A 27,661-nucleotide genomic window follows, 5' to 3' on the forward strand; every position below is an offset into this window, starting at 1 on the left:
TCCATGGTTGTGTGCGTAATCTTTGCCGCGAGCAAGCCGCTTGCAAGTTATAGGCGATGCCTAGCGCCTGGCCCGAAGACCGGTTATACGTAGACGAGTTTGTACATTGATGAGCAGTTGCTAGTATTAGTAGTCGAAGCGCCTTGTTAGAAGGCCACAAAAATTCCTTCGAGTGGATGGAGCCCGGTTGCTCCGATGGCGGATGATTCTGAAGACGAAAAGCCAGGAGTAAGTTCTCATTTTATCCGTTTCATTCTTTAGATACAGGAAATAAGATTATTACTTAATCACTTTATGATGGAGACGGCTGCAAAATTCTAAGAAATATCCGTACGGAGGTGTGGAAGCGTGAAGCGGTGAGTGGTTTCAGGTTAACTCTGCCTGACTCTACACGCCCGCACTGTACGGTCAGCTCGGCGATGCGAATGGGGATGGAGCCCCGGCTGCCATAGATAGGCTAGGGGTACCGCACGCACCGGGCATAGCCATAGTTACGCCTTCTTCTTCTTCTTCTTGACCGACAAGTATGTGTAATTCCGCGAAAAACTTCTCATTTATAGTAATGGCATTTGCTGGGTCAGTTTTTCGCTGCGGTAGCGTTTACGTTGCTACAACTCGGTGTGAACAACATTTCTTTCCAGCAAGCGATGGCGGCGCGATGTGAATTGACTTCAAAGATCTAACATGTAAATATTGTTAGAAGTTTCTTAATAATTATGATATGTATAAATTCCAAGTTGCAAGTTTAATATGTATTCTTGCAAAAATAACTTTAAATTACCGTGATTACCAAAGTCTCTTTGTGTTCTGTCTATGAAACGTTAAAGGACAAGTTCACCTTCATAAACATAAGGATTGAGAGAATGCAACAAAATTAGTAGAACACATCAGTGAAAGTTTGAGGAAAATTGGACAATCGATGCAAAAGTTATGAATTTTTAAAATTTTTGTGTTGGAACCGCTGGCTGAGGAGACTACTACAGCTTGTGAGTCATATGCGTACAACAGTATTAAGAAAATATAAAGAAAATTCAACATATTTTCACTTTTTTCGCATAATAAATGAGCACTTGACTTGCCTCTTTCTAAAGGCAGGGGGAATAATATTACCCATAACATTTGTCGGTAACGAGTCGGGGGAATGTGTACTTTTTTCATAAGATGAAATTTTGTGAAATTCTCTTTATATTTTCCTTATATTGTTGTACGCAAGTGACATCTAAGTTTTTCACACACTGCAGTAGTCTTCTCATCCAGCGGTTACTGCACAAAAACTTCAAAAATTCATAACTTTTGAACGGATTGTCCGATTTTCCTCAAACTTTCAATGATGTGTTCTCCTAATATTGCTACATTCTCTCAATCCTTATGTTTATGAAGGTGAACTTGTCCTTTAAGATATGAATAAAACTTGTTAGACCCTAAATCTGAAATAACGACAATAACGTCAGTAACGAATATAGAGACTGTGGGAAAGAGTTCCCTATGTCCCCCCCCCCCTTGATTTGCACAAAATAAATAAATTACTTTTTTTTTTTTACTAATAATAAACTAAGAAATAACTGTTAAAGGTTGATATGTGGGTCAATCCATGTCAAATCATCCAATTTTCAGAAAAGTTGTCACCCGACCCTCTCCGATTTTCTTTAAAATCGCACCAAATGTTCCCCAAAGTGTCTGACGTAAAATCCCAAAATATTTTGCCCCAAGGTCAATTGGTTGCTAAGATACAGCCTCACATAGCAACCGGTGCGCATTCAGAAAAATTAGTTAAAAGAAAATTAGGCATTTTTGATTGATTGTGGTGGCATGGATATTTATGCAAAAGTGTTCATTTTCAGGAAATTGAGAGAACTTTATAGTCTTTGCAAGAAAAACTGATTGTGACGCAAAATTGACTTTTCGTTAACATGCACAAGGTCACCGAAAATGGTGTTAAATGTTAATTTCCAAAATTTTGATGCATATTTAGAGGCTAATATCTTCCACATTTCATCATCTTAGGTTCCAAAATATCATGCTATTGAAGGCTTTGACTTACTCAGTAATTTTTAAAAAAAATCGGCGCATTCATGCCCACCGTTTTTACGGAGAGCGCCCTCAAAGTTGACAAAAATGAAAAATGTGCCAAATTCAAGGTCACGGATCACCTTTCGTCCCACCTAGGAATGGCACCAATTTTTGTGTATTGATAGACATTTACCTACACTGTATATTATCTTGGGTTACCAAAGAAATTTTGCTCCCGAAATGTTCAATGGCAAATTTGCCCTACCGAAAATGGTCGTAAATGGCCAAATTCCCATGTAATATCACATATTGGGTTTAGAGGACATTTCAAATGTCCAGGCTTTCAAGATAAAAAGGCCTAGCCCTGTGATATTTGCAGTAGGGATAGTCTGTTATACATATTTTAGTAGTATATACCACAAAACACTTTCATTACATAATAATGACCTTGAAATTTAATCCAAATTTTGATAAAAACAATAAATTGCTCCATTTTCCTCATTGCACTGCATACAATATTATGTAATACATGTTTTGTAACACTTTTCACAGAGCAATATTTCAAGAATTATGAAAGCTGACAGCCTACCACATTAAGGTTCTAAAGTATTTGTGCTCTTCTTTCAGATCTTGTGTCAATTTGATCATGAATGCTATACCCTTGACCTTGAAGTGCTTCTAAAAATAGCTGTAAATTTGGTAACTACGTGACAGGTGTATTATGGCATGCTACGCTTGTGCTTCTTTCACAAACAAAAGCTTTTTATGGTGTAAATTTATATACTGGAATTAATCTATACATGCTTGCAAGATATGTTACAATCAATTACTTTGTTCTGATAATGACCCTCGATTTATGACCTTCAAAATCATGAGAAATGCCTATTCCTCACCATAAGGACCTGTATTTAAGTACGTGATTAATAGTTGATAATTATGGACATTGCGCCCAACATAATAAGACTCTTATTCTAGCCTGTGAAACACACATTAAAAGGACTGAAAGTCTTCTTTTTTGGGGGGATTTGTTCTGTACCTTATGAAAACTTCCGAAATCATTTCAATTCTTATGTATTTTCTTGTTTTTGGAATTTCTTATGTATTTCTTTGTTTTTCTATTTTCTACATCATAACCATGTTTGGTTTCTTTTTTTGAAATTGTCACAGCCCACTTTTCTAACATAACTACAATAGAATTAATCAATCAAAGTGATAGATAGTAAAAATGGTCAAGTTTTTATGAGTTTCACCACAAAGCACTGTTTTCCATAGGAAATGCACACAAAATCACAAAATATTACTGTCCCCTTTTTGATTGAAATTGAGGGTCATTGTCAGAACAAAGTAATTAATTGTAACATATCTTGCAAGCATGTATAGATTAATTCCAGGATATACATTTACACCGTAAAAAGCTTTTGTGTTTGTGAAAGAATCACAAGTATAGCATGCCATAATACACCTGTTACCGGTATGTGTGTAGGTTTGTAGTTAACAAATTTACAGCTATTTTTAGAAGCACTTCAAGGTCAAGGGTATAACATTCATGATCAAATTGACACAAAATCTGAAAGAAGAGCACAAATACTTTAGAACCTTAATGTGGTAGGCTGTCAGTTTTCATAATTCTTGAAATATTGCTCTGTGAAGAATGTTACAAAACACGTATTACATAGTATTGTATGCAGTGCAATGAGGAAAATGGAGCAATTTATTGTTTTTATCAAAATTTGGATTAGATTTCAAGGTCATTATTATGTAATGAAAGTGTTTTGTGGTATATATTACTAAAATATGTATAACAGACTATCCCTACTGCAAATATCACAGGGCTAGGCCTTTTCATCTTGAAAGTGTTGACATTTGAAATGTCCTCTAAACCCAATATGTGATATTACATGGGAATTTGGCCGTTTACGACCATTTTCGGTAGGGTAAATTTGCCATTGAACATTTCGGGAGCAAAATTTCTTTGGTAACCCAAGATGATAGGTAAATGTCTATCAATACACAAAAATTGGTGCCATTCCCAGGTGGGACGAAGGGTGATCCGTGACCTTGAATTCGGCACATTTTTCATCTTTGTCAACTTTGAGGGCGCTCTCCATAAAAACGGTGGGCATGAATGCGTAGATTTTTTTCAAAATTACTGAGCAAGTCAAAGCCTTCAACAGCATAATATTTTAGAACTTAAGGTGATGAAATGTGGAAGATATTAGCCTCTAAATTGGCATCAAAATTTTGGAAATTAACATTTAACACCATTTTCGGTGACCTTGTGCATGTTGACGAAAAGTCAATTTCGCGTCACAGTAAGTTTTTCTTGCAAAGACTATAAAGTTCTCTTAATTTCCAGAAAATGAACACTTTTGCATAAATATCCATGCCACCACAATCAATCAAAAATGCCTAATTTTCTTTTAACTAATTTTTCTGAATGCGCACTGGTTGCTATGTGAGGCTGTATCTTAGCAACCAATCGACCTTGGGGCAAAATATTTTGGGATTTTCCGTCAGACACTTTGGGGAACATTTGGTGCGATTTTAAAGAAAATCGGAGGGGGTCGGGTGACAAGCACTGGATGATTTGACATGGATTGACCCATGTCTCAAAAGGAAGTCTTCCCAATGGCATAACCTTTATTTAGTTTATGAATGCTATGTTAGTTCTAGTAAATAAAATATCGTAATTTAGTGGGGGGGGGGGGGGGGGGGGACATAAGGAACTCTTTCCAGACTGTGTTCATGGTGTTTTAAACTGAATAAAAGTGCATGTGTTCACATCAGTTGCAGGAAATGTAAATATACCTAATTTCCATTTGCCACAAATTAGAAATATAGAACATCTGTGACTGGCACTGTGTAGAGTCGGGGCACCAGTTTGCTGCAGGGGTCCAGTTTGCGGCACCCCTAGGAATATCTAACCATATCTTCAAAAGTATTTGAGGGTTTTTTTTTTTTCTAAATTGTTTTATTTGAAGAGCAACTGAAGAGCTTTCTTTTGATACCAGAATCATGAAATACTATAACTTGGATGATGGCCTTCATAATTCTAATTTAAACCGTCTGTGTCACGTTGTTTTTAAAAAAGTATGACTTTCTTAACAAAACGGTAAGATTTTGTTCTGTTGCTAGGCAACCACCATCATCCCTTGTTTGTATCTTTATACAAAATCTTACTATGAATAGAGGCCTGGCATGGTACGGATTCCTCGTGTAACTGTGTGAAATATTCTAAAATTCATTTTCTTTGTCAGTTTTGAGGATTGCAACAGTGACCAAAATGTTGGGGATGGGTCCAGTTTGCCGCACCCCTATGGGATTTACACACATAGCGCTATTTTACATGTCAAAATGGGTGGAAATTGATGAAATACATGCGATCTTGAAAAACTATGAAATCATGAAGGATCGAGATAATGAATCCAAATAAAGTGTTCTAACATTAAGCTGAAAACTAGTTGGACCATCAAAAAATATTTGGTTTTTGCAAAATTGTAATGTTTGAAGAAATCAGGGGACATTTTTGTGTGGGGTGCTGCAAACTGGACCCCCCTGCCGCAAACCGGGTCCTCTTGGTGGTTGCAAATTTTCTGCATAAAATTTAGGGTACACAATGTAATTGTCAACTATACAAAATTGTGATGCAGTGTCAAGAGGTCTTTGGTACCTCTTCCAATAAAAAAAAAAAAAAAAAAAAAATAATAATTTCTGTTGCCTGTTTTACCAGAATACTAGAATAATTAATAGAATTAATGTGTGTATGCTTAAGTATGACCCTGTTCTGATGATATGGTGTAAGGGCATGTTCTGCTGAAAGGAGACAGCAATTACATTGTACAAATATAATGAATTTTCTGCAGTCTGGGTATGCTGGCTGCTGTATCACTCCTGAAAACTATGGGATAATCGTAGCTACTTCCCCTTGACGGGTTGTAAGTTTGTATTCTTTTTTGTCCCCACCGAACGAGTTCGAGCAGGGGACTATGAAACGGGCTCCGTACGTGTGTGTGTCCGTGTGTCCGTCTGTCTGTCCGTCCGTCCGTCTGTCTGTCTGTGCGTCCGTGTGTGATCAAAATGTTCAATTTGCTACTTCTCTGTCATTTATGAGCCAATTTTGATTCTGTTTGCTTTATATGATAGCACTACATGGGAGCTTTGAAACTTCTACACAGAATTTCAGTTGTGACCTTTGACCTTGACCTTTGACCTATATTGTACATTTTGCTTCAAAATGCTACTCCTTCGCCATTTCTAACCCGATTTCGATTCCGTTTGCTTTATGTGATGGCACTAGGTGAGGGCTTCAAAACTTCTACACAGAATTTTGACCTTTGACTTCTTTGACCTTTGACCTTGATTTTTGACCTATATTGTACATTGGCTACAAAATGCTACTCCTTCGCCATTTCTAACCCGATTTCGATTCCGTTTGCTTTATGTGATGGCACTAGGTGAGGGCTTCAAAACTTCTACACAGAATTTTGACCTTTGACTTCTTTGACCTTTGACCTTGATTTTTGACCTGCATTGTACATTTTGCTACAAAATGCTACTCCTTTGCCATTTCTAACCCAATTTCATTTCCGTTTGCTTTATGTGATGGCACTACAGTCTGTAGGTGAGGGCTTCAAAACTTCTACACAGAATTTTGACCCTTGACTTCTTTGACCTTTGACCTTGATTTTTGACCTATATTGTACATTGGCTACAAAATGCTCCTCCTTTGCCATTTCTAACCCGATTTCCATTCCGTTTTCTTTATGTGATGGCACTAGGTCAGGGCTTCAAAACTTCTACACAGAATTTTGACCTTTGACTTTTTTGACCTTTGACCTTGATTTTTGACCTGTATTGTACATTGGCTACAAAATGCTACTCCTTCGCCATTTCTAACCCGATTTCGATTCCGTTTGCTTTTTGTGATGGCACTAGGTGAGGGCTTCAAAACTTCTACACAGAATTTTGACCTTTGACTTCTTTGACCTTTGACCTTGATTTTTGACCTATATTGTACATTGGCTACAAAATGCTACTCCTTTGCCATTTCTAACCCAATTTCGATTCCGTTTGCTTTTTGTGATGGCACTAGGTGAGGGCTTCAAAACTTCTACACAGAATTTTGACCTTTGACTTCTTTGACCTTTGACCTTGATTTTTTACCGATATTGTACATTTTGCTACTAAATGCTACTTCCGGCGGGGACATATTTTACGCACCGCGTAATTTCTACTTTTCCTTGTTTTTTCTCTCTCTCCATCCCTCTCTTGACAACTTGTTGACTACAAGAGTGAGAGAAAACAAACAAACAACAACCCACCAAGGGGAAATTGCCGCTCTCATCCCACCGTTTGGGAGCTTTGATAGATGTCAGCTTACCATGACAATTCATCAGAGTGGCTGACCGTTTTACAAAAGTACAAAGTACCCAAGTGTAGAGTATTCTCCAGAGTCAACTTGAAAAAATGCTTTGCTTAATTCACTTCTGTTTAAAGATGTTTTTTTGTTTTTGTTTTTGTTTTTTTTTTCAAATTTAAGCTTCTTACGGAAAGAAGTTGATTAATAATGCTACTAATGATGATGATATTGATGGTGATGATGATGATGATTTGTAATGCAATTTTCTTTTTTCTGCATCTTCAGACTAAACTTGTGAGTAACCAGCTATATGATGAATCGGTAGAGGTGCCCGACGCCGAAGAAGTTGCCTCAGTCTACACCCCGAGTCCCAGGCAGCCAGGTCTCCTACCAGGTAGGGTGTAAAGGGATAGTGGTGACACAGCCTCCCCAAGTTTCTGTAGCTTTTCACAATCTCACATACGTGTACACAAACCTACGGGAGTCAGTATTGTAATATGACAATATTGCGACCTTGTTTGTACTTTTGACTGTAAATGTTAACATTTTTTTTTTAATATGGCAGCACACAGTCACTTAACTTCAAGAAACACTGTACCTTTGCCATTCCTTGTTCTTTTTCTTGAGGCTACCTACACTGTAGGTAATCTGTCTCCTTTTAATCCTGAAGGTTATTGCAGGTGTCAGCTGCTTTTTGTGTGTGTTCGACCACTCTACCGGTATTTCACCCTGCTCTTTATGAGGGAGGTGGGTTCTTATATGTGGATAGGGTATAGCTCTCCTACACACAGGATAGACAGCTGTATGTCTCCTCCAAAAGACTTGGCTCTGAGGATAAAGTGCCTTGTCGAAAGGCACTACTGTGGGACTGGGACGAGAACCGCACTACATTTGTATACTTGCATAGAAGAATGCGGTCTTTGATGTACGTATGGTCCTTTAAACCACTCAGCAACGACAGTGACAGCTTTACTCTTCTTCTGAAGTCATCTTGAACACTGAGTTGAAATTCCTTTTGAGAGAATACTGTATATGCCAATATTTTCGCGTACAGATATTTTCGCGAATCACGGTATCAGTGGCATTTTCGTGTGTTGTTAAATTCGCGATTGATAGTAGTAGGAGGGTCTACTGCCAAGCCCGAGAAACATGTTCAAACACTTGCCAACGTACTTGTAACGTTTTTCCATTTGCATTGTGACTTCCCAAACATGAAAATAGAAACGACACAGTAGAAGATTTATAAAATGAAACAATTACGGCATTCACAAGTACTCAGTACCTACCAAATGTTGCAACAAATAGACGACAAAGTTTCAGAGCTGCGCTAGCGCTAGCGAAAGATTTACATGCATCCTATATACACGGCCCTGTCACTGTACACAAGTGTCGCGCTAGCTACACCTAGCTGCGCATGGCGTCTGCACGACCCTGTGCACACGGCGTCTGGTCAGGCTACATGCATCCCTGGGCCTCACCCGTGTACCCAACCACGTCGAGCCGGTGTTCGTTCGCGTAGGGTAACGTAGCACGGAGATTGCACATTTTAATGCACATTTAACATCGTACTGCACTTCCACAATCGGTCGCACCGTAGCATATGTACTAGTACTAATGATATAGTATGTGTACGTGCTGGCCGATTCAACAGCCGCGTTCCAGTCCGGCCAGCGTTGGATGCATTTTGTCATCAATTTGCACATAAGGTATGACGGGGTAATATTTTTGTGTGTCTTTAATTTCGCGATCAGCCAGAAGCTTGCGAAATTTGCGAAAATAAAACCCTCGCGAAAATAACAGGGTATACAGTAGTATCATGTTCGCAGCCAGTGGTAGCAACCAGTACATGCTGGGATGGGGCCGTTGGAGGTATTACACCTGTGATACAGCACATTTTTGTCGTTAAGCTTTCATTGGCTTTTTCTGTTTGGCTTTTGTTTGCCTCAGGTCCAAATAGTCATCTGGGTGGTGCCCGAGGCAGCCCCTCTGCAATGGCAGACCAAAGTGATGAAGACTTTGAGACAGGACCCATGGAGACCAAGGTTGGTTTGTTGGTTTGTTTGTTTGTTTTCAATTTCCCCTCTGATGTAGAGTTTGAAAGACAAAAATTTCAAGATGCAAGCAAATAAAGTGAAGAACAGAAAATGCTTTGTGATCAAGATTGAAGACTGCTTATTGCCCAGTCTTAACATTTACCATTTGGAAAGTTTTTTTGTTTTTGTTTTTGTTTTTGTTTTTTGGTTTTTTTTAATATTCATGACAAAATAGTACAGTTGATCCCATTGACATTGCCTTTTGGTTTGTCTTGACCACTGTACTTTTTAGAAAATTGTGATTTACTAATAGTGGGATACTTTTTTCTCCTTTTTTTTTTCCCATTTTGGTTGGGGTGCCACGACAGCCCATCTCACAGAGTATGCCCCAGCAAGCTCTTCAACGGCCAGAAGGATCTGAGGACGATGATGATGACGACGATGACGATGACGACGACGACGAGACAGGATCGTCGGAAGAAGAGGAGGACGATGACGACAATGTTGGTACCAGGCTAGAAGGGTAAGCTCACCACAGGGGAGAAAACATTACAGAGTACTTGTAGTCATGTACATGAAGCTGTACCTATAGAGTTCTGTTTCCTTTTTTTTTTTTTGGGGGGGGGGAGGGATATTGTCATTTAAGACAGCCTTTTGTATCCTTCACTGGTTGAATATCTGTGGCTTAGAACCCATTGTCACTAGGCACCTACTGTTTCTTCCTGAGTTTGTAGCTGCTCGATCATATTCAAGCTGTTCAATAGCCTGTTTGTTCATGTTTGCTGTATTCTTTGGGACTGTAGTGAACCCACACTCAAACAAAATTTAGTTGATTTTTAGAGCGATGAAGTTGTCATTGTTATAGAGAGTAGTCATTGTTTGTTAGCATTTTCTTTTTAAGTTTTTCTACTTCTAAAAGTATCTTTACTTGCTAAATTTTGATTTTTTTTTTTCTTAATGAGGCTACTGTGAGGTTATGTGTTTAAATGAGTTAAAAAGATAAAGAAGCTAAGAGAAGATAGACTTCAGAGTGTTAAAGTAAGATAATGACAGCTCACCTTGCATTGCTCTCACTGTGGCAATTTCAAAATTTTCTTTTCTCCTTTTCTTCCTTTAAACTTGTCATCCATTGTCATTGGAACATTGAAGATTGATGTACACATTGTAAGTGTCATATGATCACTACTAAAGTACAGAAGAAAGGTAGTTCTTTCGCATAGAAATAGCACAGTGTGAAAAAAAAAACAGAAAGAAAAAGAAATGACAACCAGAAAAAGGGCTGAGGACTGTGAATCTTAGGTATTGATGGAAGACTGCTTTAAAGGGTCGAGTTTTTCTGAAATGCAGTGTTGGGGAATTCTACTGATGCACTCTGATAAAATTATGCTTCTTCTCTGACCACTATGGCTTATTGTTCAGAATTTTGTTTTGTAGCTGATGGAATAGGAAGAATGTTGTCTGATTTTTTTTTATATATGACGGGATAATTTTGCCATCTGAGTACACACAATAATTCATTCAATGCTTCTAATCTCAGGAGATGTGTTTCACATTGGGAAGCTGTACTTTATTTCTTGTTCTTCTCCAAGATAAATTCCCAGTCGAAATTAAAGACCCGTAGCATGGGGTTTCACGGGTGGCCCGATTCATTCGCTGCTCACCGGGGTATATATGAGAATGACAAATACCACCAGTCAGCAAATACAAATTGTACATGCATTTAATATTAAGCATTAATATCTAAATCAGTAACGGTTGGCTCCAGTCGAGACTCTGTGTCTGAGTGTGTACTTTACACGGAGATCAGTGAAAAAGCTGAACGCAATTCGTTGTACAGGAAATTTTCAAATGCCGTCCTCGTTTTATTTTCGCGCGACTAATTTTTTGCGCTCGGCCCGATAAGAAGAGTTTCGTGTGTTTTTAATTCCGCGGTATCTAGACATCAACTACACGAACATACGGCAAGCAGAAATATTCGCGTGCTTTTATTTTCGCGCTAGTTTCTGATTGCGCGAAATGCGCGAAAATTTCAACACCGCGAAAATTTCCGCTTCTACAGTATATCCCATTGACCAGGCTAGCTGTCCCACTCCATGAATCCCCTTTAAATAGTACAGGCTCTTTAAAGGGGAAATGTACCTGAAATATACAGTATTAAGTTAGTCTGATAAAAAAAGAATAAAACCTTATGAGTTCAACGGTTAAAATTTGACTGAAATCAATTGAAAAATAAGGAAGTTATAACATTTTGAAATATTGCTAATTTCTGCAAAACAGTTCTTGTACAGTGGATATGAATATATGGAAATGAGTGAGCTGACCATGTCATAACCTCAAAATTTTCCATTGATTGTGTACAAAAGAATGAAGAAAATTAAATGTTTTTGTCATTGAAGTCTGAAACATGATATTATTCCTGTATGAGTAACTTTAGAGTAGTGATCAGGTTTTTAATAGATATACAAGGATTTGAGCCTACAATTTTATGTACAAACTATGTGACAAGTTGTGAGGGAATGACATGCTCACTTTGCCATAATTTGCAGATTCATATTGACCATTCAAGAACTGTTTCCCGAAAAAATAGCGAAACTTCAAAATGTCATTTTAGCTTCCTTAGTTTACATCCGATTTCAATCAAGATTATACAGTTGAACTAATATTTTACTCTTTCTTATCAGACTAACTTATATTTGGACTGGATTTGCCTTTTATCTTGTAGAGGTCTAATAGGTTTCAAAATTTTAGCTCTTGAAGACTGGGTCACTGGTGCGCATGCGAAACAAAGTAGAAAGTTTGTGATGGGTGACAGCTATTGATTGTTATGTACACAATGCACACATGCACATCTCAACGTGTGAGTGCTTCGGAGACACCACCACAAACAGGCGATGGACTGGTCACATGACCAACTTTGTAAAGTTTCACTTGTGAGTGTTCAGACTGCACAAACTTTGAGAAAACTTGTGGAGGTTTGGGGAAATTTCCTTGGTTTGAGTGGGAAGTTTGGTGAGAAGTTTTGTAAGAAGTATTTGGGGAGTTCACACAGGCAAAATTTTGAGAACAAAAGACATCGAGAACTTAAACTTCATGAAATTTTGTCAGTGTGACCATGGCTATTGTTTCATGGTTTGGATTTTGGCAAGCACTTTTTTGTTTTGCAGGAAATGCAGTGTGTTGTGTGCAGTTTCGGGACCCTTTGCCAGGTGTGGCTCACAAGAAGTTGATTGTGTGATTGTGTTTTAAGTCACTCCTTCACTATCACTGATTGATGTTACGATGGTCTACGCTTGTAAAAGTGATACACTGTAATACCGTACTAACAATGCAGGGCGTACGATCCAGCGGAGTATGAGAACCTTGCCGTCTCATCAGAGATCAAGGAACTGTTTCAGTACATCACTCGGTACACACCGCAGTCCATTGAGCTGGACCACAAACTTAAGCCCTTCATTCCCGACTACATTCCGGCGGTGGGCGACATCGATGCCTTCATCAAGGTAAAATGGTTTAACTGCCCTGGGTTTTGTACCATCCAATATAAGCGTCATCCTGGTTTCGCTAATACATGTGCACTGTTGGGTCCCAGTGATTTCAGCTAAGATGGCATCTCTCAGTGTTTTCATTTTGAATATTCTCCTGCTTAATAGGGATGGTATCGTTTTGGCTGAGATGGGACTTCAGGTTTACAACTTTTTTTTTGTTAGACAATCAGAAACCACTTATGAAATTTTAAAGAGCATACAATTCTATGAGGTATTAAAAGTTTATTTTGTGAAAATTGGTTTTGAAATGGGTTGAGATCTAAAAACAGTGGTTCTAATAAGAGGTGAGACCCACCTCTTGTTAGGACCACTTGGTTTTACTTTGTTTTTGAATATCTCAACCATTTCAAAACATATGCTCATCAAATAAACCTGGCATTCCTCTTAGAATTGTATGCTCTTTAATATTTCATAAGGGGTTTTTAATTTTCTCACAAAAAGCCAAAATCTGAAATGCCTATCTCAACCAAAACTATACCACCTCTTTATAGAAACAATTTCACAAATGGTGTTTGTGTCATACTGATTTCAGCTACATTGGCAATATTGAAAATGCCATATTTTTAGAACATTTTTGTTCTCAAATATGGTTTGTGGAACTACAATGTACTCTTCTAATTTCAGTTGATCATTGCACACCAAATCTTAGTAACACATCAAGATTGCCACTGTGAATGGAAACTCTACATGCATATTACACCTTATTCATAGCATATATGCAATGTCCATAATCTTCGGATGTTTTCTTCAGTATCAAAGTTATCTTTTATCATCATGGTCTTTGCTCAAAATGTACGATAAAACCACGCTTCAAACATTCTCCGCAACAGGTGTAGGACATACTTATGTATCTTTTTTTTTTTTCATTTGTATTAGAAAAAAAAGATTGATGGTTGGGGGAGGGTTCCTCAGAAAAAAAAAGAAATTTCTTTTTTAAAGCAAAACTTGCAAATGCTGTGTCATCTCTTTTTTGTTTATCTTTCTACGGTAGATGCCATTACCTGATGATGCATTTCTGTGAGCAAAAACCTTCAAGGAAGCTGTAAACATCTTTTGGACTTTTTATCTTTCCCGTCGTAGATTCCACGTCCGGACGGCGCAGATGACTCCCTTGGTCTCATCGTGCTGGACGAGCCCTGCGCCAAGCAGTCAGACCCGACAGTGCTTGACCTCCAGCTGAGGGCCATCTCGAAGCAGACGACCACAAAGGCCATGCAGGTTAGTGTGTGGGTAAATGTCGCCCTCTCTTGTTATATTTTAGTTACCTGCTCTATTTGATTCAGTTGTAATGACCATAAAGGCCATGCAGGACGATGTGTCCGGCAGACCTCCCAACCATTCTGACTTTGGAGGAAAGAATCTGAATATTGTCCATTCTCAGCTCTTTTTTCAAAAAGAGTTTCCTATTTCTCTTGATAATTTTGCCACACACTCCTACGAGAACTACTCTTTCTTTCCTACTCTTGAGTCAGATCATCCCAATTTTTTTGATCAGAAAGGTTGGGAGATCTATGAGTGGATTAATTTTTTCCCTCTCTGTTGTATTTTATTTTTTATGCCTTCGCCAACGAAGTGGCTGGAGGCATTATGTTTTCGGGTCGTCCGTCCGTCCGTCCGTCCGTCTGTACGTCTGTACGTCCGTCCCGTTTTGTTTTTGTCGATATCTCAAGAACCGTGTGGTGGTTTTACATCAAATTAGGTATGAGAGTATATCCCGGTTGGGATAATACTTTGTTTGGATTTTAGGGTCACGGGGTCAAAGGTCAAAGGTCACAGGTTATTTTGTGAAAAAAAGGTTGAAATTTCATGTTTTTCTCCATATCTCGCAAATGGTTCAAGGTATCTTCATGGAACTTTAAATAGTATATATGCATGTACCGATGGGCAGTGATTATCTAGGGAAGTTGGGGGTCATGGGTCAAAGGTCAGGGGTCAAAGGTCAAGGTCAACTCCTCAAAATATCACTACTTTCCTTATATTTATGCAATGCCTGAAGGTTTTTTTTTTTATCTTGATGTATGCATGTATTACCCAATATATATTCTGTGGGAAGTTTCTTGCCAAAAGGTCAAAGGTCAAGTGAAAGTGTTAAATTGCACTTTTTCCTCCATATCTCGAAAGTAACTCAAGGTATCATTATGAAACTTACATATTTATGCATGTTCTACCTAACAGTGATTCTCTTTGGAACTGTGAGGTCAAAGGTCAAACAAAGGCCAGGTTTAGATAATACTATTTTATCATTTGACACTGAAATTATACTTTACCTTGAAAATTACTCAATGCATAAACTTATAAAAGGGTCAAAAGTCAAGTAAAAATCATCAGTTCCCCAAATACCTGCACTCTGACGTTTTAATCCAATTGAACCTAGTTCTAGGAAAGTGAACATTCTGCACATTTGTGGCAAACCTGTCATTTTAATATTTTGCCATTTGTGTGAAACTGTCATCACACATTGTCAAGACATTGTACTATGGACCTATTAGGAGAACCATGCATTATGGCGGAGGCATACCAGTCGCTACGGCGACATTTCTAGTTGTAATATCTAGATCTGTTTGTGATGGGGGTACTGTGGTATACTGTAGAAGTGGATATTTTCGCATGAGTTATCTTTTTCGCTCAGCCAGGTAAGATGAGTTTAGCATGTTTTCCAATTCTGTGGAATCAAGACAACAACTGCTGGAATGTGTGGCGAGCTAAAATATATGCATGCTTTTTATTTTCAAGCTAGTTTCTGGTTGCACGAAATACGTGAAAATGGCAACACCACGAAAAAAATTGTATAAATATTTCTTATAAGAAAAAAAAATTATGCATCATGTGGTGTTATTGCTATTAAAATGCATAAACCTTGTACCAGAAAACGGCCTTGCCTGCTCACGTTTGCTGACATTTGATGCTCTGTTTGCTGAGTTATTTCAAGTAGTTACAAGGCATGAGGAATAGCAAAGTAGCACAAAATCTGTTTCCTTAAAAAACAATGTCATCTCGTGGTCATATATATTTATATTTCCATCTTTAAGTGCAATTCCACTTTAGTTGTAATCAAGTTGGCATTTATAGTAAATATCAAGGTAACTAGGTTAGAATTAGATGCACAGAAGGCTGAGGTGCAAACTGTTACTTGTGTTTTGGCCAAAATTACTGCAGGTTTCATGGAAAATCATGTTTTTCAAAATCTGTGCTATAGTAGATTTACTGCACATATTGCACTGTAGCAGGGCTGCACACTAACCCATTTCTTCTACTTGCCCAACATGTCTGTCAGACCAGTAGGTAGTATACCCTATTTTTCCATTTTTTATTGGTAAATTCCTGAAAAAGTTACTGGTTTGACAGTGATTTTTACTGGTCAGGGACTGTCGGACCAGTGCCAGTGTGCAGTGTTGACTATACATGTAGGTTAACATACTGTATACGCCAAATATTTTGTGGGGTTTTTATTATCGTGAATTTCACAAGTCGGGTGCTATTCACAAATTGAAAAACGTGTATATATTGACTCTGATCTCGATATGAATTAGACGTGCGCGCATAAATTTTTTCCATTCAGTACCATGCTCCACGATTGCAAATCTAACCACTCGCAAGGTCGTCAGGAAGTCCTGATTTGCGAAAAATTAGGTTCCCTACATATATGGCGTATACAATTCTGCTTTTCTACCAAAAATATGCTTTTTCAGCCCTCAGAGCACTACAGTACAGTGCTATTTTACAAGGTTAGCATCCCTGATGTAGTATTGTAGGACTGTCATGATAGCAAGAAGGGCATTTTGGGATATCAAATTTCAATGTTCTCCCAACACAATGATAACTACAGTACCCAATTTAAGCACTGGGAGAGCGCAGACCTCCGCCAAGCAGATCATTTCCACACTTAATGCATGCTGAAAATCGCTCAATTTTCCAATATTATAAATGCCTTTTGCTTACAACATCAGCGTCCAGCTGCGTGAAGCTTCGTCCGAGCAGAGCGTGCATTTTAGAGCATGTACACTGTACATGCAAACCTCAAATGTGCGCAGCTTGAATTCCCAAGTTCATTGACCCTGTCTGCCAAAAGATAAAAAATCTTTCAAAAATTCATAAGAATTCATGGATCACTGCCACACCTGTTCTTTGTGTCAATATCAGCTTTTCCTGCAAGATTCAATTAAATCTGTTCACAACTTTTTGCATTGACATTAGCACTTTGAACCACTTTCGCGTTAAGTTCTTCACTGGTAAAGTGCATATCCGATTACTATCATTAGGAAATCGTGTCACATTACGCAGTCTCAGTTTCAGGATTTTCAATCAAGTTATTGCTTTTTGATGGCGACACATATCTGTCTGGAATTTGCAGGCTAGCTTCCTTGTCAGTTTCCATTATTTTCCTTGAGAATACGTATGTATAGTATGACACCCAGTATGACAAGGCTGTACGCTGTATGAATTACATTGTACCATCTTCTCGTTCGTTGACCTCAACTCCCGACACACCCCGTATGGCTTCGCTAGTTTCACAACTCGCAGTATAACTTTCGGCCATCGAATCCCAAGGGGATTTTGCCTGCTAAAATTAACATCATCTTTCGTTAACCCGTTGAGGACAGACTGATTTTGCCTTAACACACATTTCCCATAGACCCCGGCCCGAGTATACTCGGGACTCGTCCTCAACGGCTTAATTTGACACCTCGTCATTTCACTGCATATCCTTTATGCCAGAACTTTAGTGACGCTATTTAATTTCTTTCAGTCTACATGAGAACAGTTAAATTAAAGAAAGATAACTTTTTTGCTGAAACAGAAACTTAAAGCTTCTCCTGTCAAATTAATGGTCGCTTTAATATGAATTTAGCAATAAAGAAGTTTTTGAGAATTCTGTATCCATCATAGGTACATTGTATATGTATTATTGCAAAAAAAGCCAAAAAAAAAAAAATCAACTAAATGTTTCACTATCAAAAGATTTTTTTTTTTTTTAATTTCAAAGTAATGCTCTTAACATTATTACTATTCTGTCTACTTTGAATCTGTTTATACTACAATCCTATAAAAAAAAAGAAAGACAAAAGTGTGTTCTTTTGGCAGTATCAGTTTATTCTGAAGCTATTACGGCTGATGGAACATGTCTGAATGTGATACAAAGCATGATGGGGATTTTCCAGGAGGAAAAGAATTAGTTAAAGAGAGATACATGCACAGTACTCTAGTAGTTAATTTTCACTTGGGTATGTTGCCATGAGAATGGTGTAGTGTAGATCCATAAATGTAATAATTTGACCACGTTTAAAAGGATGGTACAATGTATGCTCAGATGTGTATGAAAATTTGACAAGTTTATGATCTACTACAATTTGTAGCGGTAACCTGCATGTAAACCTGTACTAAATCCCCTCCTTTCAAATGAAAAAAACAAACAAACACAACAACACGTGTCCTTCACCTCATATTGTGATAGATGTACATACAGTATACTAATTTTGCACTGGAAAATTGAGAATGCAGTAGTTACTTTGTCCCCCAGAGAAGGTTGAATATTTTTGCGGCATTGCTTTGTCAGTGTGCAAAATTACTCAAAAAGTTGTGAACAGATTTGAATGAAATTTACAGAAGTTGATAATGGCACAATGAACAGATGATTTAACTGTAAGTTTGGTAGTGATCTGGATCACCATCTAAGTTATGGATTTGTGCATATTTTTTTTTTTTAAGGATTCACTATCATTGAGGCACAGCAGGAAACTAAGTAGAGACACATTGTAATATGGACTTGCCTTGAGGGGGATACAACATTTATTGCCCGAACTAGAATTGTATTGCCCTCGTCTTTGACTCGGGCAATAAATATCATATTCCCTGAAAGGACAGTCCATATTATTATACCCATTTTCAGGCTTTTCAGGCATCTTCGAGCAGTTACATTACAATGTAAACTTCCCGACTTCCGGTCACAAATTCCACTCGGCGTCAGGTCGAACCCTACACCACTGCGCTCTTTAAACCTTACTACACCCACATGCTTGCACACTACCCCATGCACAATCAGGTACGCCGCGCACTCACACAGTTGCAGCGACAGTCCTCGTTTTTATGTGCTAACGTAATGGAATTTGCCCTTCATCGCGAAACCTCTCCGTGAGCGATGCGTGTGTCGCAGATTTGCGAATGTCTCCTCTTTGTGATTGACAGCAATGTTTACATGTAAACTGAATGGAGAGACCCTGATGAAGGGGGATGAGCGTATGCACTAATATCGCCCACTGACCTCGACGACCGAGCAAAATACCAACTGCAATTGCCCCGCAAAACTACCTCGTATAGGTATTAATAGAAAATATTCTCAGGTCGTTTTCAGCATGTGTGTGTATATGATTGAGAGGAAGTACACAGTAAGCTCATCGAGCGCTTGTCCAGTTAGGTTTTGTTTTGATTTCTCTCTTTCTGGAAACCAGTTGAAGAGGATCGAATGAAGTGGTGGTATAATCACCTGATCTATTTTGTTCTACATTGTGGTGACAGGCGGTGTCACTGCTAGTGATGAAATGTGAAACCACTTAAAACTAAAAAGAGAATGAAACCAAGCAGCAATACATGTGTTTAACAGCAGAACAAGTCAGTGAAGTTTTAGGAAATCAGACAATCTGTTGAAATGTCATGAATTTTTAAAGTTTTGGTGTGGCCATCACTGGATGAGAACACTACAAGACGTCACTGACAATTTGTATGGAGAACGATAAAGAGAAAATATGAAGGATATTAAGAATTTTCAACTTTTGGAGCATTATAAAAGGGCACTCGACTTTATACCTCTTTCAAAAAGCAGGGGGGGGGATGATATTACCCTTCAAGTATGTCAGTAACATGTCAAGGAAATGTTTACTTTTCACAAGAAACTAAATTTTGTTGAATGTCTCTTTATGTATTTTCTTTATACCATTTTCCATGTACAAATCAAGAGCTGTAGTAGTCTTCTCATTTACTAAAGGCAGCACTGAAACTGTAAAATTTAATTGCTTTTAAACTTATTAAGATATATCCATTTTTTAAAACCTTCACTGAAGTGTTCTACTAATATTGAGCACTGCGTTGACTCAATTCACAGATATAATCTGGGTGAACTTGTCCTTAAGTTCTGTAAGTTCTGCATACCTGACATGGAGATGCCAAGTTTTCATTTCCATTTGATTTTTTTTTTTCAAATCTCTTTTTTCACTGTCGCCATCTTTGAATGTGGGGTCGAGTATCACTTTGATGTAGGAAGGGTGGGGGGGGGGGGAGGGAGTGTCTATAAGAAGGACATGTGGTCAGAAAGACTTGGCCTACACACATATAAAACTTACTGTGTCAGAGAGTTGCTAGGGAGATCTTAAGTTTTTCAGGCGTGACAGTGTCATGCTGTACTGGGATGTTTGATGTTCTGACGCTGTTTCTGTTATCCTCTCACGCCCTATTTTTGTTATGCCTCCGCCACGAAGTGGTGCCGGAGGCATTATGTTTTCGGGTTGTCCGTCCGTCCGTCCGTCCGTCCGTCCGTCCGTCCGTCCGTCCGTCCGTCCGTCCGTCCGTCCGTCCTTCCGTCCGTCCGTCCTTCTGTCCGTCCGTAATGAATTTTGTGGACAAGGTAACTATCAAAACCTGTTGAGGTATCCTTATGAAACTTGGCATGTATGTGTATTAGGGGGTGAAGTTGTGCCTATCAACTTTTGGGTGCACATGCTCAAGGTCAAAGGTCAAAAGGTCAAGGTCAAATACATAAAATTTCACTATTTCCACCATATCTATTGAATGCTTGAAGATATTTTCTGGAAACTTAGTGTATACATGTATTACCCAATTAAGATTCTCTGGTGAAAGTTTGGGTCATGAGGTCAAAGGTCAAAGGTCAAAAGGTCAGGGTCAAATACATTAAATTTCACTATTTCCACCATATCTATTGAATGCCTGAAGATATTTTCTTGACACTTAGTGTATACATGTATTACCCAATGAAGATTATCTGGTGAAAGTTTGGGTCATGAGGTCAAAGGTCAAACGGTCAAGTAAAAATATTCAAACTTCTTTTTTTTTTTCTCCATACCTTGGAAAATTGTTCAAGGTATCTTCATGGAACATAGTATATACATATACTGACTGGAAGTGATTATCTAGAGAATGTAGGGTTCATGGGGTCAAAGGTCAGTGGTCAAAGGTCAAGTGCAACACTTCAAAATTTTACTATTTCCCTCCTATCGTGCAATGCCAGCAGGGTTATTTTTTTTTTTACACTTGGTGTATGCATACATGTGTAACCTAATAGAAATTCTCTGGAAAGTTTTTTTTTTCCTTCTTTTTTTTGCCTCAAAGGTCAAAAGGTCAAAGATCAAGTGAAAGTGCTGAACTAACTTTTTTCTCCATATCTCGGAAGTGGCTCAAGTTATCTTGAAACATACTACATATTATGCATGTTCTACCTGAAAGTGATTATCTTATGAATTTTAGGGTCAAGGGCCAGATGAAAATGGTAACAATTTACTATTCAATTCAGAAATTGCACTTTTTCTCCACACCTGTACCTTGAAAATTACTTAATGCCTAAATGTATGAATGGGTCAAAGTCGAGTTAAAGTCCTTAAATCCCTAGATACATGCTCTCCTATTCATCCAATTGAACCTAGGTCAAGGAAGGTGAACATTCAACACATTTGTGACAAACTTGTCATTTCAATATTTTGCCAATTTTGTGAAAATGTAATCACACATTGTCCACATGTACTATCTAGACCTATTGGGAAAATCATGCATTATGGTGGAGGCATACCAGTTGCCAAAGCGACATTTCTAGTTTATAATCATTCAATGTCCCTTTGATTAAGCCTTGCCCATTAAAGCCAAGTAGTTGGTTGCCAATGTGGTGTTGAATGTCAACCCGTTTGGTCACGCCTCAAAGTTTCTGTAGGACAATGCAAGCAGGTCTGTTTACCTGCCCTCGGTTTTGTTGGTTGCAGTTGGTCGCTGTCCAGAAGTGTCAAGATGCGAAAGTGAATGATCATGAACGATAAATTGACGTGCTTTGAAACCATGTTGCCTGTTATATAAACAGGTCTGTTGTTTTAGATTAAAGTGTGAGTTCAGTTGAGATAGAACAAAAAATGACATGAAATCAATAGGAATATCCTTCAGCATCAAATCATTGTACGTAGTCTTATAATAATCTGACAATCTGCATTGATTTTTTTTTTTTTTTTTAAACGAGGGAAGAGGTTTCAGTTGATGAACTGTCGATTAAAAACAGTATTTCATTTTAAAATTTGGTTCATTATGCGTCAATTCATCTGTATTGGTATGATGGCTGCATAATTTTATATTTTGATTAAAGTGGGAATTGTGTGATGATTTTCGATGTTATGTACTCAGTGGAAATGTACAAAATTCTACAAATAAGCCATCTGGCTGCAAATGAATTTTCAATAAACCTTTACTACTACTACTATGAAGCTATACATTTTAGTCAGGTTGGTGTGAGCAAATCAATAAGTAAGACTTGGGTTGATACGGTGTAACCTGATTACATCATCACCTTCTCCCAGTTTGTATGTACAATTGTATTTGGTAGAAACCTAACAAACATTTTAAGACACTTTAACATTCGACAACTTTGTTAGTTTACATGTGATTTTGCTGATCAAAGCATTTATCCTTCTGTTTGTGTGATACTCTGTATTCTTATCACGTTATAAAAGGGTGTGAACAGTTCTGGTTGAGGTGAGGATTTAGCGTTTAACTTTTTGTGAGATATTCAGAAACCACTCTATGAGATGTCAAAGAGCATGCAATTCTAAGGGGCATCAAAAGTTTATTCGATGAAAATCGGTTTTGAAATGGCTGAGATATCCAAAAACGAGGTGAAACAAAGAGATCCTACATTTGTAATAAAAGGCGTGGCCTGTCACCTTTTATTATTATCACTTTTTGGATATCTCAGCCATTTGAAAACCAATTTTCATCAAATAGACTTTGAATCCTTCTTAAAATTACATGCTCTTTCATATTTCATAAGAGGTTTCTCATTATCTCACTTGGGAATGTTCAAAACATGAATCCCCACCTCAACCAGAACTTCTTGGAAAGATTGCAGACAAGAATTCACTGAAAGATTTTCAAATAAAAGATGCAAACACATAAACATAGGGTTCAATTGATAGAAGGAACTTGGGTGTTGATGATTGATTGATAGACTGATTAGTTACCATTTTTAGTGTTGTTGTTTTGCCAAATTGATGTTTCAGAAATGCCAGATTTATGTAATTTTCCATTTTCTTTCAAAAGCTCTGGCTTCTTTACATATATTTTTAATACTGTTCTCATTGATGCTGTGGAAGACTATACTGTTTGGTGGTAATGGTAATCTTTTTCTCCAGAGAGATTTAGACAGGTATATTTTTGTATGATTTTTCACATATTTTCTCTAATTTTGAGCAGGTCAGAAGCATCGAGAATGCCAGCAAGAATCCCAAACTGATCAACAATTGGATCGAGAGCATCAGGGACCTGCACCGTTCAAAACCACCACCAACTGTACACTACACCAAGTAAGTAATCTCTTCTAGTATACAGGTCGCAGATGAAGAATTATATTAATATTACTACACTTCTATAAAGAATACACTACACCAAAGGAATATGCGCATTGTGCACATTGTTACAGTGAAATATTCTCGTCATTGGTACACTAAGGATACACTCCACCAGTTTGGTGTATTCTAATTTTGATGTGCAGAGGGTTTAATAGACAAAATGACCTTTTACAAAGCAATGGTCAAATTACACACTACACTTTTTATAGGTCCAAATTCATGAAGGTGGTACAATTAAAACCATGGTTTAAACCATGGTTAATGCAAATTTCTTCTGCAAAGATACAATTGACAGATTGCCTATGCCAACAGATGTCCAGTAGCAAATGCGCATTGATACGCACATGTCAGAGGTATGCCTATTGCACGCTAATTTTAGACCACTGTGGTACAAATTTTGAACCCTGGTTTAAGTAGGTTTAAACCACCTTTGTGAATTCAGGCCGTAGTGTATGCCTGTTAAAGTTCAGGTGATGAAGAAAGGAAATCAGTACCAGTGTACAGGATCATGATTTTGCAGTTATAGACCAATATTGTGTTGAATTATCTTTTGCCTGCATAGTGATTTCTTGTTTTAAAGGTTCTAGCCCACATTTGTAAACCTGCAGCAATTGGTCTCATAGTTAGCATGGAGTTTGGGTATGATTGCAGTAACACCTGTGCAAAATTTTGTTCCAATTAGTCCATTACTTTCATAAAAATAAATGAAAATGCACCGTATGCATGCGTATAACGCTCGCTAGCTCCGGTCCACGTACGTACTACTTGCGTGCGATACATGTGTAAGTTACATGTACGTACTAGTAGCTAGCCCCGGAGTCCTGGCGGCTACCTCGCAGCTGAGCGGGAGCAAAAATCACTGCCACATTCACGGCGACTTCACAAATAAAGCACGGCTAAAATTCTATCATAAACACAGTGACAATTAATACATTACCTTTTCGACTTGGTTTTTCTCACCCATTTATCTAGAAACTGCAAAATTTTCTACATTTTTTTAGGAGTAATAAGCGGCCTGCCCTAGTGCAACAGTGGAGAGACTTGCTGCTATATCCATTAGTACGCATTACGCATGCTCTCAATGCACTGCACTGCATGCGTGCTGTGCGCCTGTGCAAGTGATTGTGAGTTTCAGTGAGCATCGGTGAGCTGAAGATATTTGTGTTATAAGACAACATTTTCTGCATCATAAGCAATGAAATGCATCAAACAGTCGCCAAAATTAATCATTTAGGTTTAATCGACCCGTGTAAGTATTCCTAGTAGTTTTTGTTGAAAAATTAAGGAAATATAGCGCCGAAACGGCACCCGTTTTGTACAACTCCTCGATCTGAATGCGAAAACGGCACAGCCCCAACGCTGCACGTTGGGGCTGGTCGCAGTTAGTACGTGGCTAGCCCGTGCTCGTAATTCGATTTTGGGTCGGGTTGACCCGGTTGGAAAATTGATTTTAAAACGATGATTTTCTCTCTTTTATCGAATGGTATAGACAAAGAGCAACAGGTGAGGTATGTTACTGTTATAACTTGTACTTGAAGTCATATTGGACCTGTTTTATGCAGTTTTGATTTTCGTGGGTTTGCAAATGTGGGCTAGTACCTTTAAGATGGTAGAAAATATTACAATCCAAGACTTTTGCAGTTCTGTTGTGTGTTTTGATTTTTAAAACCTGGTGTGATAATATTTCAATCAAACATAAAAAGCTTCACTGGTTCCAAGGGGTTTGCTATGCTTGAAGTCCACCTTGCAACCTTAAAAAATTTGTGACCCATGACCTCTGACCCCTTCTTCCTCCTTCCACCCAAGAACCATGCCGGAGATTGACGACCTGATGCAGGAGTGGCCGCCGGAGTTTGAGGAGCTCCTGAAGACGGTGGGCCTCCCGACGGCGGACATCGACTGCGACCTCGGGCAGTACGTGGAGATCCTCTGTGCCGTGCTCGACATTCCCATCTACCAGAGCAAGATCCAGGCGCTACATGTCCTCTTCACGCTCTACTCGGAGTTCAAGAACTCGCAGGTGAGGATTGCATTCCAGCGCCAATAAATTGTTGCGTCCAAGGGACCGGATTGCTGTGGTTTGCTGCTTTACCTTTCATGGCATAGGTTCAAATCTGTTTCTGATAATGTCATGTTAGGTAGAGTCTGCAATTTTCTTTTGTTTGAGCCGTGTATTTTTCACGTCCCATTGTTTGTTTAAGTTGCAGAATTTTCAAAAGCTTTGTAATCGCCAAAGTCAAAACTGATCCTCAAATTGGTAACTTATTTTTAGAAGATGAATGTTCCCATTTCTCTGCCCACTATACAATTCTTTCTCTCTGATTTTGCGCACATTGAACAAATCTATTGGATGTCATCAGCTCAAAGATGTGCAATAGATTTAGAGTTGCCAATTTGACGATGTCAAGATCATACTTTCAATCACTTTTTTTTTTCCCTGGGAGTTGATTGATAGGTTTAAGAATCTGGTTACCTCTCACAGAACAACAACAATACACAGTGTATGAAGACAAGAGCCACCATATGTTGTGCAGATGTCGTATATTCAAAAGCTGTTGACTTTAGAAAATGAATTCATGTTTGCCAACTTTTGGGATGACATTTTACCTCATCAATAACACTTAACACTGTGGATACTTCATCTTAAGAGATGTGATATGACACTTGACATCCCCGCAAGAGTTATATTTTCCCTGTGAGATCCAAAAATATTATTTGGCTGATGAAATATAATTCCTGAAGGATTGTCAAGTGTTGCATTACAATGATAGACAAGGCAATATAGCAATATCTCTCCTGGCTGCATATTCAGTCACATGATTGCTTTATGGCCAATGACCAACAAATATTTACAGAGACTATGTAATATAAATTGTTAATAACTCCCAATGTTCACATATAATTTCTTTTCTTTCTCTCATTTTACTTTCTTTCTTTGTTGTATTCTTTCTATCTTTCTTTTCTCATGTTATTAATTAATTTATCAATGCTTTCATCTGTTTGTTTTTGTTTGTTTATTCTTTTCTCTAATCGTTCATTCACTCATTTATCTTTTCAATGTTCATTCTTTTACATGTTTATTCTAATCATTTATTATTGCACCTTTGTTCATTCATCTATTCATTCATTCATTTATTTATTCATTCATTCATTCATCTATTCATTCATTCATTCATTCATTCATTCATTCATTCATTCATTCATTCATTCATTTATTCATTCATTCATTCATTCATGTATTTACATAATATATATATTTTTGTCCCCCTGCAGCATTTCAAGAGCCTGGCAGAGGAGAACAAGTTGGACAACGCATTGAAACGAGGAGCCGAAGGAGGGGACGATGATGAACCCGATAGATTAGTACTATGAGAACTGACCTAGGCGGGGCTGGGCGGGGCCAGGCCAGGCGGGGCCGGGTGGGGCTCAACGAGACTGGTTGCAGCTGGGCTGGGCTTGGCTGGGGATGATGAACCCGATAGATTATTACTATGAGGTTAGGGCTGGACGGGGCTGGGCAGGGCCTGATGGGGCCCAACAAGGCTAGACGGGGCTGGGCAGGGCCTGATGGGGCTCAACGAGGCTGGGCGGAGCTGGGCTTGGCTTGGCTTTGCTGGCAAGTGCAAGGATTAGGGTAGCAATAACAGGAAGAGAAACAATAATCCTCACAGTGAATCAAAATTTTAAAGTTGGAGCTGAGAAATCCATGTTATTAAATAATGGAAAGCTTCACCATATACTGTTGTTTGTTTTCTTGGTGGGGGTGGGGGGGGGGGGGTGGGGGAGAGGGAAGATTGTGACAAATATATAAGACTTATGCATTGAGGGCAGGACCTGAGTGAACAGCTGAAAGGTAGTTGCCAAGAGTCGGGCATGGATGGTTAATGCGACAGACCTGTGCTGTCAGGGTAGGGCCTTGAAAGATGGGGGGGGGGGGGGGGGGGGGGGAGGTTTATGCACTGAATAGCAAGGACACCATTAAGATGAACAGGGCTTTGGAGTGGGAAGGATGAGTTGTGATGCTTAACTGTGGATACCAGCACTGTTTGTACTATGGTATGGTGATATTCAAATCACCGAGTGCTTATCCCTAGCACAGAGAAGCTG

The 27,661-nt window shown here is 38.5% G+C and overlaps 1 protein-coding gene across 1 annotated transcript; it reads left to right on the top strand.

Annotated features, from left to right (window-relative positions):
* Window positions 1-177: 177 nt before the first annotated feature.
* Window positions 178-26,926, top strand: LOC139708555 (intraflagellar transport protein 46 homolog). Its single transcript, XM_071620497.1, has 9 exons — window positions 178-228; window positions 7,655-7,763; window positions 9,317-9,411; window positions 9,771-9,925; window positions 12,734-12,902; window positions 14,028-14,165; window positions 23,400-23,509; window positions 25,361-25,574; window positions 26,828-26,926. The coding sequence occupies exons 1-9, from the start codon at window positions 196-198 to the stop codon at window positions 26,924-26,926; spliced, it is 1,122 nt and encodes a 373-aa protein (XP_071476598.1). The 5' UTR covers window positions 178-195.
* Window positions 26,927-27,661: the final 735 nt, after the last annotated feature.

Source organism: Diadema antillarum, unplaced genomic scaffold, assembly GCF_040938485.1.
Source record: "Diadema antillarum isolate AM-2024a unplaced genomic scaffold, OU_Dant_1.0 seq00001348_RagTag, whole genome shotgun sequence".
Classification (NCBI taxonomy): domain Eukaryota; kingdom Metazoa; phylum Echinodermata; class Echinoidea; order Diadematoida; family Diadematidae; genus Diadema; species Diadema antillarum.

Excerpts from the sequence above, each read along its gene's own strand:
- LOC139708555 (XM_071620497.1), top strand. The coding sequence starts at position 196 with ATGGCGGATGATTCTGAAGACGAAAAGCCAGGA. Across the intron at positions 23,510-25,360 it reads CCAACTGTACACTACACCAA|AACCATGCCGGAGATTGACG; the intron begins GTAAGTAATCTC and ends CTTCCACCCAAG. Across the intron at positions 25,575-26,827 it reads CGGAGTTCAAGAACTCGCAG|CATTTCAAGAGCCTGGCAGA; the intron begins GTGAGGATTGCA and ends GTCCCCCTGCAG.